The sequence below is a fragment of the Pangasianodon hypophthalmus genome, chromosome 5, assembly GCF_027358585.1.
Source record: "Pangasianodon hypophthalmus isolate fPanHyp1 chromosome 5, fPanHyp1.pri, whole genome shotgun sequence".
In the NCBI taxonomy this organism is placed as follows: Eukaryota; Metazoa; Chordata; class Actinopteri; order Siluriformes; family Pangasiidae; genus Pangasianodon; species Pangasianodon hypophthalmus.
The window spans coordinates 7,197,847-7,214,168 of NC_069714.1; the positions used below are offsets into that span (position 1 = coordinate 7,197,847).

Consider the following 16,322-nt stretch of genomic DNA (forward strand, 5'->3'; position numbering starts at 1 on the left):
TACTGTCACAACATTGGCCGAGCAGACTAGCATGTGACAATGTGCCAAAACCGTTAAAAAGAGTTGCTAGGCCAGGTGGACCGCTCTCAATTCTAGCTGATTTATGTGCTCTGATCTCACACCAGAGGGCCAAATGCCACCTGTGCCTGTGTGACACCACACTGCCCCTCAGTCAGTGAGGCATCCATATTGACTGTCCCACTCCTGTGGAGCACAGCTAGCACAGGCCTTGTGTCACCAGCAAGCTAGAACTTGTGCCACTCATGCTGAGATGAGGGTGTGTCTCTGTGTGTTTTATTTTGGGTCCAGCCTCAGGCTGACAACCCATTTCTGAATGTGTCTTAGTTCCAGCAAACCCCAAGGAGCTACCGCTGTGGCTGCTGTCAGCAATCCTATAACCTGCAGAAGAGGCCAGGACATAATGGCCTGCTGAATCCAATTGAATCCGACTGCAGTAACGTCCATCAAATGTTGGGGTGACAGGCTGGCTAGCATTCGCAGCAATGAATTTTGTGGCTTGTTTGTAATATGTGGCATAATGTGACCAAGGAGGATGTCCCCAATAGTCTGCTTCTTGGTGGGGACACATAGGGGCCAATCGTCCAAATATGGTGGTATGCTGATGGCTCTGGCTTGTTTAATCACATGGCTAACAAAGAGCATTATGTGGTGGTGTGGGAAAAACACTTTAACACGCTAGCATTATGTAGCCCCAGGCCTACTAGTTCACCAGATGGTGGTAGATGTGGAAAACACTGAGAGGAAAAAATGCAGAGGAAGAAACTGACTGACGGGGAGAATGAGGAGTGAATGGAAGAAGACTGACTCCCACCCCTCGTTGTGCTATCAATCCAGCTCAGTAGTGAACAGCATGCTGTAGGAGCACCAAGGGGATCAACTCAACCATGCTAGTTGTGCTTAACCACATGGCAGCTAGGCAGTAGATGGCAGGGAGAGTGGAGAAAGTGGGAACAAATCACAGAGGGAGGACAATGCCCAGTGGGAAGAAAGATAAATATCTTTGAATGTACAGTTTATGGTTGGATGAGTAAGCTTAACTGTCTCAATATCCCAGGCTCTCAATTTTGCAAAACAAAAAAAACTCGCAATACTAGTAATGGACCATTTGCTGTCTCGAAATTGACAGGTGAGAATGAAGAGTTGTTGTTGTGTTTACACAGGCTGGTCCAGATGGGGAGATCACAGCTGAGGAGCAAGTGCAGATGCTCCTGGATGCCAAACTTCAGTGCCTCCACACTGTCTCTACACATGACCTGGCAGGTAAGAAAAAATACTCTGACAGTTTTCTCAGATATTTTAAATCTGGGATTGCTACATCTGGACACATACTATTAAAGTGCATAAAGCACAATTCTGTAAAGTAGTTGGTTGTAGCTGGTCTGAAATTGACAATCAACATGCAAATGTCTCAGTCTTTTTGGCAAACCGACTTCCTTCCTTGGTAAATATATGGATTTACAGTTATGGGAAAAAGAAAGTACACCCTCCTTCAATTCTATGTTTTTATTTATCAAGGCCTAAATAACAATTGTGTGGTCATCCCCAACTTCTATATACAAACAAATAGCTCTAGGTGACAAGGACAAAAAATTATTATATGCATAACATTTTTTTTTTCCAAAAAGTAAACCAACATTCAGAAAGCAGGTGGGAAAAAATAAGTACACCCTTCCTACTTCCACAGTCATTAAGAGAGTAATTAACAGCCAGGTGTTACTAAAGAAATGCCCAAGATTAATTAATCATCAGGAAGTGTGACTACCTGTATAAAAGCAGAACCTTTGGCAGTTCAGTGTTCTGGAGCATGTGAGGATAGAGTACAAATGGCTGTAACCAACAAGTTGATGCAGACATGAGTGATCACTTAAAATACAACTTTATGGGGACAATAATTACATCTTAGCATGTTTTCTAACCAGCACAGAGCTCATTTTTTTGATTAATGGTTTCAAACGAGAATGCAGATTGGTGCAAATACAGCACCTTGCATAAAAACACCATACTCCCCACTGATATTAATTTGGTATAATTTAAAAAAAAAAATTGTCATAAGCAACCTGTTAATAATTTTCCAGAAATTATATTGTGCCATCTAGTCCTTACTTGAGAATAAATGATACATATTTTGTTGCTTTAATTCTGATTTGATTCCTATAGTCCTTTTTAATATTTTTTTCTCCTGTCAGACTTGGAGGCATCACCTTCATCAGACACATTGCTTATTTTAAGGGCTAATTTTTTTTTATGGATAAAATTGTGAACAGCACTTTTTAAAAATTGGTTAGCAAAGTACCTTGGCATTTTTAAATTTGGCAACCCAAAATAGCTAATTAAAGCATGATAAAGTATGACATCCCACACTCACATTACGATTGCATGACCTTGGATTAGTATTTCGTGGCTATATTAAGTTGTACCCACAATTATCTGTTGACAGCAAAGAAAAAAAAGCTAAAATCCTTCTATCTGACTTTCATTTCCCCTTATTTTCTTCAGGCTTAAAGGCAAATACTTGTGTTTAAAGACAGTAGTCAAGACGCTGTTGAAAAACCAATCTTAGACAGCTCAACCTAAGAAAAATCTCTTTAGGCTTAAGTTGCAAATTACACTGAATATTGTGAAAATAACAGAATCATCACTAACCACAAGCTAGCTTTACTGTGGTGTATTGTTATCTCTCTAGCCGAAACAACTTCAGATGATACAAATTCCACAATGAGGATAAATCGCATAACTATCATAGCCACCAAATTACCGAACAAATAAATGCCTTAGGGGTTCAGCAAAAAAAAGGTAGAACTCCATCAGCCCTCAGTCTTTTATACTGTATTATACTGGACTCTGTCACTGTCTTGTTTCCCAGTATGGATTAGTTTGGTATTAGACTGGACTATCTCTCACTCCATTGTACTACTGTACTCTAGCATGTGCTACTATTTGATGTACCTGATCTGCGAGTCTCAGCAGCTCAGGAATCATTTATTCCTGCTGTGTAGCTCTACTGTAATCAATTCATCATTTCAACTTTGTACATTTCTGATGACTTTGAGTGTGTGCATTTGTATGTTAGAGAGAGAGAGAGAGAGAAAGAAAGAAAGAACAAGGGAGTAAATCAGCTGGAAAGAGAGAGAGATTGTGTTCCAAGTTGGCTTATTCCACTTGCACAGAAAGTCCGGTCTTCTTTGCTGTTCTACTGACTGTGGAATGCCATGGTAATTTTTTTTCACACGATCACTTTTTGGAAGGATCCTTTGCTTTGGCTAACTGAGCATAGGACATGCTGGCTCAACTTCTACCTTTCTGAAAAAACTGCTTCCAGTAATACAGATCCACAGTTATGCTAATTTTATGTTTATGTTGTAGCTTATATTGCATTAAAATAATATAAACTAACAGTGGTGAAATCCTATCCTTCACTTAGTACCTTCTATGAGATATTTTGTCTTAATCTATGATAACACTTCTATGCATTGTCACATAATCATTTAAGTGTAACAATTAAACTTAATAATTATGTGGTAATACATTTTGGGTTTTGCATTTAATATGCATAACTTAAGAGGCAGATGCATATTATTGGCCTGATTGAGTGCAAATACACTGCAAAAACTAAAATCTTACCGAGTGAAAATATCTTGAATATAGTTAAATTTATCTAGCATTTCCTATAATAAGATTACAGTAAACCAAATATAAGACGATTAAACCTATTTTGAAACATTTTACTCTTTTTAAGCTTTATACTTTCTTATTCTATTGGCACATAAGTTAGTTTCTTTATCTTAGAAAAAACAGCTTCAGCTTTCTCACAAATTCATTTGATACTGTGGACAAAATTTTTTTTAAATCCTAGCCCCACATTATATAACCTACCCGATTAAAAAATTCACATCGGGTCAAAGACTTGTGTTCAAAATATTATTACATTACAGACATGGGAAAAGCTATTTATATTAACACTTGTAGCTATATGGGGCCTAAACTTTATTTTCAATATGGCCTTTTCAGGTTATTGAAATTGCCTCTGTGCACTTCACATCTATGAGTTTGCAAGGTTTTTCTTACGTAGTGCTCTCAGAGCAACAACTAGACCAGAGAACAACTAGACCACCCCTTTCACAACAAGTACTTGCAAGCACAGCTTAAATCTCACAGCTCCTCATTTGATCATTTATGCTCTTATAATGCCAAATGTCATTCTGTATTTTTCTGCATTCATTTGAAATATTAATAGTAGATATCTGAGGCACACCTCTCTTGTTGACAAGCTCTGCAGTATGCGCAACTGTCCTACCATAGCCCAAGCTCAGAGATAAGCCTAAGGTCTGAATACAGAAGTGTACAAAAACTTACTGTATAATTTAGATGTGAATATGAGATGTATATTTAATATATATTTAGTGAAATTACATAATATCTCATTCACTCAATCACTTTCAGTAACCATTTTATCCTGGTCAGGATTGCAGTAGGTCCAGAGTACATTCCCGTAACACTGGGCATAAAGTGGGTGCAATGAACAGGACTCAGAAGGATGATTAGGATCCATGTGCATAAGGTTTATTGCAAAGAATATCCACAATCCAAAACTCATAAACAGTGAACAGGTCAGGGTCAAACACAGATAAATCTCAGTGCAAACAAGTCCAAAAGACAATTCCAAAACGTAGTCAGAGGGCCAGGCAAAGGTCAGTACACAGTATTACCAAAACCAAAGAGATATCCAGATAGGAAACCCAAGAGAAGATGTAATGGTCATACACAAAGATCAAGGTAGAGTACACAATGGCTCAGAACTTATACAAATAGTGCCAAACAACAAGGCTTCACAATTTGTGTGAGTGTCCATGTGGTTAATATACAGTATACTGATGACAGGAAATGAGTACGACAACTGAAGTGTGCTCTCTGGTGGTGTGGTGGTGAAAAGGCAGATGTGACAGAATGCAACTGATACAGAATTAATACAGCTGACATAATATTAAAGTGATCCAATTACAGCTAGTGTTGAATTAATTTGACTCATTGTGCGCAGCACAATAGCATAGTGGGCACTGTTAATGCCTTACAGCTCCAGGCTCCTGGGATTGATCCTGGGCTCGAGTGAGGGTGTGGTGTTCAATTTTGTTCAACTCATGCTGGCTGTACCACTCATGCTGGCTGTATGAAAATGAATTGTGTTAATGCAACTCAGTTCTGGCTATAGAAATCCAGGTATATAATATTATATACTGTATATGATTTATGAGTCAAAACACTATTGTAACGCTTGCTTAAGCGCTTGTGGGTGTTTTCGGGGCTATAACTGAAAGTTTAGAGAAATAAAACCCTCGAATACTGACGAGCTCTTTTTCCCCACTTTATTCTCCATTCACATCTCCCTCTCTTCCCCTCTCTTCTCCCCTCTGCCTTCCGCCCTGTCAGAATAAAAGTCCTCATAACAACAGGCACTTTAACATGGGGCTTTTCTAACACAAAAATAAAATTGTGTTTAATTTTTAACTCTTACACTACTTCCCCCTTATGAAAAGAAACGTCCTCGTTTCTGAAAAAAAAAAAAAACACAACAAAATCATACATTTGTAACAACATAAGCTTTCCAGACCTTCGTAATTTCAACACAAAACACTTTCAGGTACAGAAAAAAACACAATTCTGATGTTTCAGCAACAGTAAACTTTTACAACATACAAATAACAACTTGAAGGTGTTACGTTTCTGACCTCATTTGACGTTATTCCACTGTGTTTTCTACCATACCCTTCAAAATCCCGTACTCAGGAATGTATTAGGAAATGGGAAGGAAAAAAAACACTATTGAGATGAATAAAGACATTATAATTCCCTATAACGCATTGGAGGACGCACAGAACGTCCTGACCTAGTTTTCGTGCCCTCTGCTGGTTTGTCACAAGGGATTTCTACTGGCAATTTAGCTCTAGACCCCTCAGACAGTACATCCTGAACAGGTATAATGTACCATCCCTCTCTTGCATCACTTGAATGGGTCTTACAGACTTACAGAATCTCGAAGAACATAAGGTCTGGACCCTGATAGCCCTGTAAGCAGAGGGCATCCACTTTGAGGGGATACTGGACGTGGTTCAGGGGACCACACAGAGTGGTAAGGTTTTAGCCGATTATAGTGAATCACTTTAGGCTTTGACCTAGGATCAAGCAGATCTAACACTTTATATGTCACTCCAATGTCACCTGTGGATGAATCCAATCTGCTCAAGTCCCTGTATGGTCCAGTCCATTTTGGAGAGAGTTTGTGTCTTGACATAGCTGGAAGATCAACCCATACGAGATCATCAGGCTGATAAGCTGTATGGCGGATATGGCGGTCATAGTAATGCTTTTGCTGTGCTCCAGCTATCTGGATATTGTCTGCAACAGTGGTGAAAGCAGAATGTAATCGGCCAAGCATAGAATGTGCATATTCATTTGGGGTTCCTGGAGTAGCTCTAGAACGTCCTATGGGAACACCCAAAAGAAAATCAGCAGGAAGGCGAGCTTCTCGGCCATGTGCCAAGAAAAAAGGTGTGTGTTTGGTCAATGAATGAACACTTGTAAGCAAATTCAACCTGTTTTAAGTGGTCATCCCATTCTCCCCCTTTGGTATACAGGTACTTTGCAAGCTGATCTTTTATAGATCTATTGGCACGTTCCACCATACCGTCTGATATAGCATGATATGGGGATGTCCTTGTTTTATGAATCTCAAGTAGAGAGCACAGTTCTTTCACCAAGTCAGAGTCAAACTGCCGCCCTTGGTCAGTGTGCAAACTCTGGGGCACTCCATGCTGGCCCACCTAGTTTTCAAACACTTAGCGATGGTCGTTGCACGTTGATCAGCAATTGCATAAAGGTTGAGATATTTTGTAAAGTAGTCCATTACTGCAGGAACATAACGGTTCCCTTTCTGAGTAACAGGCAACTCCATTAGATCAGCAGCAATTTTCTCAAAAGGCATGCTTGTGATTATGTTTTGCATTGGTGCCTGCTGATGAGGCATTGGTGGTCTTCTTGATTCACAGGCTTGACACACCACTGTGTAATGTCCCTAGACATGTGGGGCCAAAAACATCTCACTAGAGCACACTGCAATGTCTTTTGTGCACTGAAATGTACAGAAAGCGAGTGACCATGCAAATTCTCGAACACTTTTGGCTGCAACGCAGGTGGAACTACAACCTGCAAGATCTGATCACCTGGTGGGGGTCTAACTTTCCGGCAAAGAACAGAATCCACAAAAGTAAGCCTTGGGAATTCTTTCCAGAAATGCCTCAGTTCGCTAGCAGTTCTTTTCAGCATGGTATATGTAGGTCTCTTCTTACTTGATACCCATTCAGTGACAATGCTTAGGATAGGATCAGCTGTCTGAGCCTGCTGTATATCTTCACTACACATACCCAGGCATGCAATGCTGAAACAGGTAAAGAAAGCAGAATTTGAAGGTTCAAACCCAGAACATGTATCAGAAGAAACAGGCTGTACAGAAGTAGAATACGGTTCGGTGATCTCAGTCTGCATTGAAGTGGACACTAAATGGACAGACTTGATCTCAGAATTATTAGAAACCTCCCTACTCTCCTCGTCAGGTCGACGAGACATGGCATCTGCGTTGGCATGTTTATGAACATGCCGGTACTCAATAGTCCAGTCATATAGTTCAATCTCTAGAGCCCACCTTGCTCTGCGACCCGTTGGATCGCCATCCAAAACCATTTGCCTAAGACTAAGCAAGGGCTTATGGTCTGTGATGATCCGAAAAGGGTGCCCCATGAGGTACTGACAGAAATGGCGAATGGACCAAACGATAGCCTACAACTCCCTGTCATAGGTGGACCATCGTTTCTCCGTAGATGTCAAAACATGACTACCATAAGCGATGACCGTTTCTTTGTTGTCGGCATTCAACTGAGATAGAACACATCCAATGGCTGTGTTAGAAGCATCCGTGAAGAGTAAAAACTCTTTTGAAAAGTCTGGGTAAGAAAGAATTGGAGCATTTGTAAGTGCATGTCGCAGGGAATTGAAAGCTTCCCGTTCTGTCTCAGTCCAAACAAACAACTTCCCTTTCTGAGTTAGAGCATGCGGTGGCTTTAAAATTTGAGCAAAGCAGTGAATGAAACGCCTGTAATATGAACACAAATCTAAGAAGGCTCAAACTTCTGTAGGACTTCGTGGAGTAGGCCAAGCCTTGACCTTCTGAATATTTTTTCCATCTGGCTGAAGACCTGCAGATGATACCACATGGCCCAGAAATGTCACTTGTGGTTGAGCAAAAGAGCATTTAGCTGGTTTTACCTTCAGGTTTGCTGCTCTCAAACGCTGGAAAACCTCTCTCAAGTGCTGTATGTGCTCACTGAAACTCTTGCTATAGACAATGATATCGTCTAAATATACAAGACATGTTTTCCAGGACAGGCCCCGCAGCACTAACTGCATCAAGTGTTGAAAAAAAGTGGGCGGAGCATTGACAAGGCCCATCGGCATCACTGTAAACTGATACAAAGAACGACCTGTGGTGAAAGCTGTTTTTGGTTTATCTGCCTCATGAAGTTACACTTGCCAATATCCGGATGAAAGATCCATAGTACTGAATATAGATGAACCTCTTAGTTCATCCAAGGTGTCATCTGTTCTAGGCAATGGATGGGCATCCTTAATGGTGACACAATTAAGGCCCCTATAATCTACGCAAAAACGCCAGGTGCCATCTTTTTTTTGCACCATAATGATAGGCGCAGCCCAAGGGCTATGACTGGCTTCCACAATGCCTTTTGCCACCATGTCGTCCACATGTGACTGAATCACCTCCTGCATCTGAGGCGAAGTGCGATAAGCACGTTTCTGTATGGGAATTGCATTGTCAGTATTGATTTTGTGTGTGACTATGTTTGTTCTACCAAAGTCTGTAGGGCTCTTACTAAACACGTCATAAAACTCATGTAACAATGAATGCAGTTCGTTCACCTGAGAATCAGAGAGACCCCCCCTTTGAACTTCAAATTGAAGAGGTGACACCTGTGTAGAAGGGGTAGACACATTACATACAACATCAGAGTGCTCAACAACATCATCTGAGCTTATTGGAGTGAACTCCCCCAGTTGCATACCTGGTTGCAGTACAAACGGGCTGTTAGTTGGATTCATGAGCCGCACTACAGTTTGACCATTTTCAGCTGTCGTAAGGGTGCGTGCAGCTGCAATACAATCTAACTTGAATAGATATGGCTCAAACAACCCACAGTATCCATCTGCTAAACCTGCATTAATAGCAGATGGGACAATTTGCGCTATACAGTGTTTCTCACATCGGGCCGGAATGGTAGTTGTCACAGTAATTTGAGCTGTACAATGCACAGGGGTAAGTTGAGATTTGCTTAACAGCGGCAAAGTCTGGTCATATAGGCAACACATACATTTACCCACATTCAAAACCACCTGGTGCTTCTGGAGAAAATCCCAACCAAGTATGATACCCTGATTCACATTTCTGATGACGTGCATGTCATGCTGTAATGTCAGTGTACCTAATCTGAGGTTAACAGTCACAGTTCCCAGAGTATCTAAATTCTGACCAGTTACAGATTTTGACAGAACGAAAGTACTCTTTAGTGGTCTTTTACACAATGAAGGAATTGCCATACGGGTAGTTTCATTAATGAATGAAATACTAGACCCAGTGTCTATCATGATGTGCATGTCAGTATCTTCAACAATACAACTGATGTGTGCTGTACTAGTGTCCCTCATGTCCACAACAGGAGAACATCCATTCTCTGGATGTCTGGTGTCTGTGGTCATCACCTGTTCGTTGTCACTTGGGGCTGGTGGTGAAATAGCTGATGTGTGCCCCGCCGCATCAGCTAACGGAAGTTTCCCTGACAATGGCCCAACGATCTGGGTAGACATCACATGAACCACTCTGATGATCCAGGCTGTGCTGCCGAGGTCTGTAATGAGGGTCCCAGTAGTCGTCAAAGGTGACACGCCTGTGATAAGGGCTTGGACTGCGTCGATGTAATGACAAGTTGTTGGAAGCCATGGTGTCATGCCGTTGTCCCTGTCTGTAATCCATGTAGTGGTCAGTGCCGGCTGCAGTGGAGTATTTTGGAGAATAGTAATCCTCAAACCTCTCCCTGTGGTGCGGTGAGAAGTCCACAGTTGTCTGTAAAGGTCTCTGCGACGGCTGGGAGATCTTCTGTAGATGCCAGGTGATGGAGAACGTGCATCAGGATGTTTGGTTGATAAATGACCATACGGTGCACTCCATTCCGTCTCGTTGAACTATGACGATGTGGTGATGAGGTTTGATGAGATCGACTGCGTTGATCATGCAGCTGAAGTTTCAATGCGGAGACATCCTTACTTAAATCTTTGATTGTGTTTGTGAGATCAACATCGGCTTGCTTCAAAAAAAGAGTGTCAGTGTCAGAAATAACATTCACTGTCTGTGCCATCGAATTCTCTCTCACCATAGATGAAACTGGCTGCACCAATTTGGCTGCTTTACGTGCCCATTCAGCTTGGGTAGTGACTTGGACGGCATCTTTGAACATTTTAACACCCCTCTTGTGGCATTTAATCTGGAGTTCTTGATCTAAACCGCCAGAAATCGTGACAGTTTCATGTATTCAGATGCATTCTGTTCAAAATCAGGAAAAGCTTCTTTGTCCAGTCTACATATGTCTGCTGCATACACTTCCATTGGTTCATTAGGCAATTTATGGCGTGAATTTGGAAATGTTTGGAACGATGCTATGACATCCTTCTGGCCAAACGCCTCTTGTAATTCTTGTTTTGCTGCAGTGAACGAGTGCTGAATTTCAGATGGAAAATTGTCCCAAACAATGAACAGTTCAGGTGGCAGTCTAGTAGGCAGAAAGTGAACAGTCAGTTCTTGAAGATAATGTGTTGGAAGCAGGAAAAATGGGCAAGAGTAATGATCTGAGTGACTTTGACAAGGGCCAAATTGTGATGGCTAGAAGACTGGGTCACAGCATCTCCAAAACGGCAGGTCTTGTGGGATGTTCCCGGTATGCAGTGGTTAGTACCTACCAAAAGTGGTCCAAGGAAGGATAAATGGTGAACCGGTGACAGGATCATGGATGCACAAGGCTCATTGATGCACGTGGAGAGTGAAGGCTAGCCCAGCTGGTCCGATCCCACAGAAGAGCTGCTGTAGCAGATTGTAGTAATTGCTGAAAAAGTTAATGCTAGCTATGATAGAAAGGTGTCAGAACACACAATGCATCACAGCTTGCTGCATATGGGGCTGCAGCCGCAGACTGGTCAGAGTGCCCATGCTGACCCCTGTCTACTGCTGAAAGCGCAGCATCAGAACTGGACCATGGACCAATGGAAGTTGGCATGGTTTGATGAATCATGTTTTCTTTTACATCATGTGGACAGCTGGGTGCATGTGTGTTGCTTACGTGGGGAAGAGATGGCTCCGGGATGCACTATGGGAAGAAGGCAAGCCGGCAGAGGCAGTGTGATGCTCTGGGCAATGTTCTGCTGGGAAAACTTGGGTCCTGGCATAAGACATCGAGCATCTGTGGGAAGTGCTGGACAAACAAGTCCGATCCATGCAGGCCCCACCCCACAACTTACAGGAGTTAAAGGATCTGATGCTACCATCTTGGTGCCAGATACCACAGTACAACTTTAGAGGTCTCGTGGAGTCTATACCTAGATGGATCAGAGCTGTTTTGGCGGCACAAGGGGGACCTACACAATATGAGGCAGGTGTTTACGTGTGTGTGTGTGTGTGTGTGTGTGTGTATATATATAAATATATATGTAACACCAATCAGCCATAATATTAAAACCACATGCCTAATATCGTGTAGGTCCCTTTTGTGCCAAAAAAAAGAGATCTGGGGAATCTGGAGGCCAAGTCAACACCTTATACTCTTTGTCATGTTCCTCAAACCATTCCTGAACAATTTTTGCAGTGTGGCAGGGTGCATTATCCTGCTGAAAGAGGCCACTGCCATTAAGGAACACCGTTGTCATGAAGGGGTGTACTTGGTCTGCAACATGAAGGGGTGTACTTGGTCTGTTTATGTAGATGGTACGTGTCAAAGTAACATCCAGATGAATGCCAGGATCCAAGGTTTCCCAGCAGAACATTTCCCAGAGCATCACACTGTGTCCTCCGGCTTGCCTTCTTCCCACAGTGCATCCTGGTGCCATCTCTTCCCCAGGTAAGTGACTCACACACACACCCAGCCATCCACATGATGTAAAAGAAAACGTGATTCATCAGACCAGACCACCTTCTTCCATTGCTCCATGGTCTGATGTTTCCCAGGTCTTCTCATCCATTCATTGACTACTGGGACTTCCAAGGGTTCTCCAGCCCATGGGAATAGTGATGGTTGGTAACCAAGCACACACTAAAAGGGAGTGAGTCCTGTGGATGAGTGCATTACCAAATTCTGTGCATAATCACCCCATGGGAGATAGCATCTTCAATTATGTTGGTTTGTTCGCAGGACCCTCCCTTTTTCCTGGTTCAGACATCTACTAACCATCTCATAATTAACCGTCTTGCCAATGGATTGTATCTCCATTTCTGGAGGCTCTTATGTTGACAAGGTTCATATGGAGCGCAATCCATAGCTGAGCCAGCAGAAGATGCGACGTCCTCCACAGAGCGGCTTGGCAGAGCAACCTTCTCCATATAGCTAAGGGGTGGCGCGATGGCCAAAGCGGAGCCTGTGATTGGAGCTGTGGCCATCGTGAAGCCAGAGGGGAGTGCAGCCCAAAGTGGAGCTATGTCCACTGTGGAGCCAGAGGGGGGAGTGACGTCCTCCGCGAAGCAAGATGGGGAGCAACGTCCTCCACAAAGCAAACGGGGTAGCAAGAGGGAGGAGCATACACCGTGCAGCAAAGTGGAGTGATGTCCTCAGCAGAGCAAGGAGGTGGAGTGATGTCATTTATTTTCAGTGAAATAGATGAAACACAAAGACTAGGAAACAAGAAAGAGAAATAACAAGGATAGACAACAATATGAAATTAACACAAAAGAATGGTGACAGTGACTAAAGACCAACAAAAGATGCTAAACAAGATGTGACTTAAATACCTGTGACAATCAAACAACAATGTGTTTCAGGTGCTCTGGTCATGTGACATTGCACATGCAATGAACATGTGACGTGCAATGGCGCTACCATGACATATGCACATAAGCACCAAAGAGACAGTTGTGTATATGAGTCAGAGTTTCGCAAAAACAGAGGCAATTGTCAGTTATCTGGTATTCCCACCTCAGAATGAAGTGTTTTTAATTTTTATCTGATTCTGATTATTTGTTGAACATGAACAACAAGAAGCAGAACAAGAAGAACAAGATGAACAACAAAGAGGCACTGGACTACATTACCCATCAGCCCCTGCACATTACATGGGATCAGGCGCACCTGAGTCTGACATTTGTAGCACTCCTTATCTAGCATTTGTCGTGTTCACTTCATGTGCTTGTGTGTTTCCATGCTTGCCTAGTTCTTGTTTATGTTCTTAGTGTTTGTTTTCGTATTGCACTTATTAATTAGTCATCTGCATTTGCATCTGCCTCCAAGTCCAATGCCTGATACAATAACAACAACCATGATGACAACAATGATGCAGGATATTTGCAATGCCTATTTTAAAATCATGGCAATGGATTAATTTATCACTTATACCTTCAGCAGTATTTCATGTTGGTGCTAAACTGGCAGAAGCAAAGTTTAACTCAATCCTTGTTTTAACTTTCAAGTTATTTACCAATAATTGCATTATACTGTATAGAACTGTTGATATTGCTTATGCAGCATATAGTATAGGTTAATAAGCCTAATCCTTTAGCTAGATTGCATGACTGTATATTTATATAACCCGAATATACGGTATACATATATTTAAATCAATGAAAAATATGCAAGACCATTAGTGTGACGCTACTAATGTAATTTTTTCTGTAGTGCTTTACTTATTTTGAAAAACTCCACTCACATATTTTTTACAGAGAGGAGTGTACAATATTCTGTGTGACTTCCCATAAATGTGCTTAGCAGTACAAGAACTCATAGAACCAACATGACTGATTTCACTGACTACTGTTCAAGAATCTGTCAAATCAGGAGAACTACCATTATACGGTCAGCAACAGAATTATGGGCACCTTTGATAAAGATGGGTAAAATATTAAAGAAATTTCCAGTCCCCTAACCCAAACGCAATTGAAAATCTGTGGGTTGAGCTGAATAGGAGAGTTCACAAGCGAGGACCTAAGACCCTGGAAAATCTGGAAAATCGAAGAGTGGTCTCACATCCCTTGTTATGTATTCTCCAATCTCTTCATGCATTTTAGGAGAGGACTCACTGCTGTTATGTTGGCAAAGGAAGGTAGCACAGTTCAAAATGCATGGGTGCCAATAACTGTGACATGTGGTATCTAAAAATATGTTAGATAGGGGTTTTTATTTTCTAAGTGAATAAATTCACTTTAATTAGATTCCTCATATTTTCAGTGTGATAAGAAACTAATTAAATAACCACAGAGACATTTTTCATGACCTTTGTTTACATATCATTTCCAAGGGTGCCAATAATTGAGCTGACTGTAGATATTTTATTTTGGGGGATTTGTAGGCATATGTTTTTTTTATTATTATTATTTTTGGAACCATTGTGGTGATGCCATATTGGTTTTATACTGGCCATCTGGCTTTGGTGTTAGTATTTAAATTTTGTATGCATAGCCTAAGACAAACACTTGTTATTGCATACACAGTAAAATAAATGCAGAAAAAGTAAAACAAACACAAGCAAGCAATTTAGATGCCTGAAATTCAAATAAAAGACTATATCAATTTAGAACATGTTGACAAAAGAAACAATATCACTAGAAATGCTGCACTGCAAGATGTAAATATCTCATCATTATCAAAAACAGAGCCCAAAACAACTACAGAGAACCAGCAGACTTTTGAAATGACATTTTCTGGTCGAACAAGATGATAAACATGTACCAATGGGACAGGACAATAAAGTATAAAGATAAAAGGAAAGAAACGTACATTTAAATCATCACCACAATTGTGAGACATGATGGAAGCTGGCAGCAGTCAAAACAAGAGCTCTTAGTAGCAATACAACAGCACAGTGAAGTGCAGAGCTAGGTGGAGCATAGTACAGCTTCCTCATGTGTAGAGACAGACCTTGATGTTCTTTCAGTGGCTGCATCTCATTCCATAACCTTGTGATCCACCAAGGGTGAGAGGGGTGATAGACCACCAAGGAAACTTTCTGCAGGTCAGAGTTTAATCCCAGAAGTCAGCACAGCAGAGGTTAATGGGCTGCAAGCCAGTATCAAGGACACTTTAGCAAAACTAGAGCTTGATCCTAGTGCAATGACCTAAGTGGCTAGGCTATTACACAGTGTACCAGTTTCATAAAGGAGCTTGTACATTCGTTTAAGAGTGCAGGAAAGCTGTGACCTGGTGTAAGAGAACACATAATGACTGCAATGGCAGATGCAGAAACCACAGGCTGCAAATGTTGCAAATAGACAGACTAGTATCCTCAATACTGGTGTAAATGAATTAAGCATTGCAGACATATAATAGAGCAGACACACTGGTTTGCAATGTGCATGACAGTGTAAGTCATGTCACTAACACCTGCTCTTGCTCCTCAAGGAGATAATGCCCATAACATTTACAGGCAGTGTTCCAAGCTATGGGAGCTATAGCAGGGAATGAGAAATCATCGAGTCTGTTGATACAAATGAGAAGGCAAGTTTGAATTGCTCAATTGCCATTGCAAGAGGCTAGTAAAAATACTAACCTAAAACACCTATGGCAGGGCAGATGTTGATGGGATTGTGAACAGACAACTCACTGTCTAGTATGGTTCAGGGATAGGACAGAGACAGGGGCTGTGGGCCATGATGCATTCACACATGCCTGGACAAATATGAGACTGCATGCTTTTCTGTATGATGTATACTGTTTAGTATGCTGTCACTTTTATGTATTAAAGACCATGCTACTATTCTGTTCATACAGATCATAGTTCTCCCTGTTGTCAGTGTTATTGATGGGCCTTCTATACCCAGCATCCATCAGACTGGACTGCTGTCCCAGAGATAAGGGTTACTGTGGCACATGGATCTGGTGAGCCCAGCATACTGGCATTTTTGAAAAGGATCAAAAATGCTCTTCTGAGCATCCTTTATTTATGTGCTGGTTGTATGCCATTTAGAGAAAAGTTTTCTCACTGTTGTTGGCATATAC

General features: G+C 41.5%; 1 protein-coding gene across 1 annotated transcript in view; it reads left to right on the plus strand.

Annotated features, from left to right (window-relative positions):
- pth2ra (parathyroid hormone 2 receptor a) overlaps nt 1–16,322 on the plus strand; it is a 62,597-nt gene that overhangs the window by 4,008 nt on the left and 42,267 nt on the right. Inside the window, exon 2 of the mRNA XM_026928311.3 lies at nt 1,182–1,281. Within this exon, the coding sequence (XP_026784112.2) occupies nt 1,182–1,281 (100 nt within the window). The remainder of the gene's footprint in view (nt 1–1,181; nt 1,282–16,322) is intronic.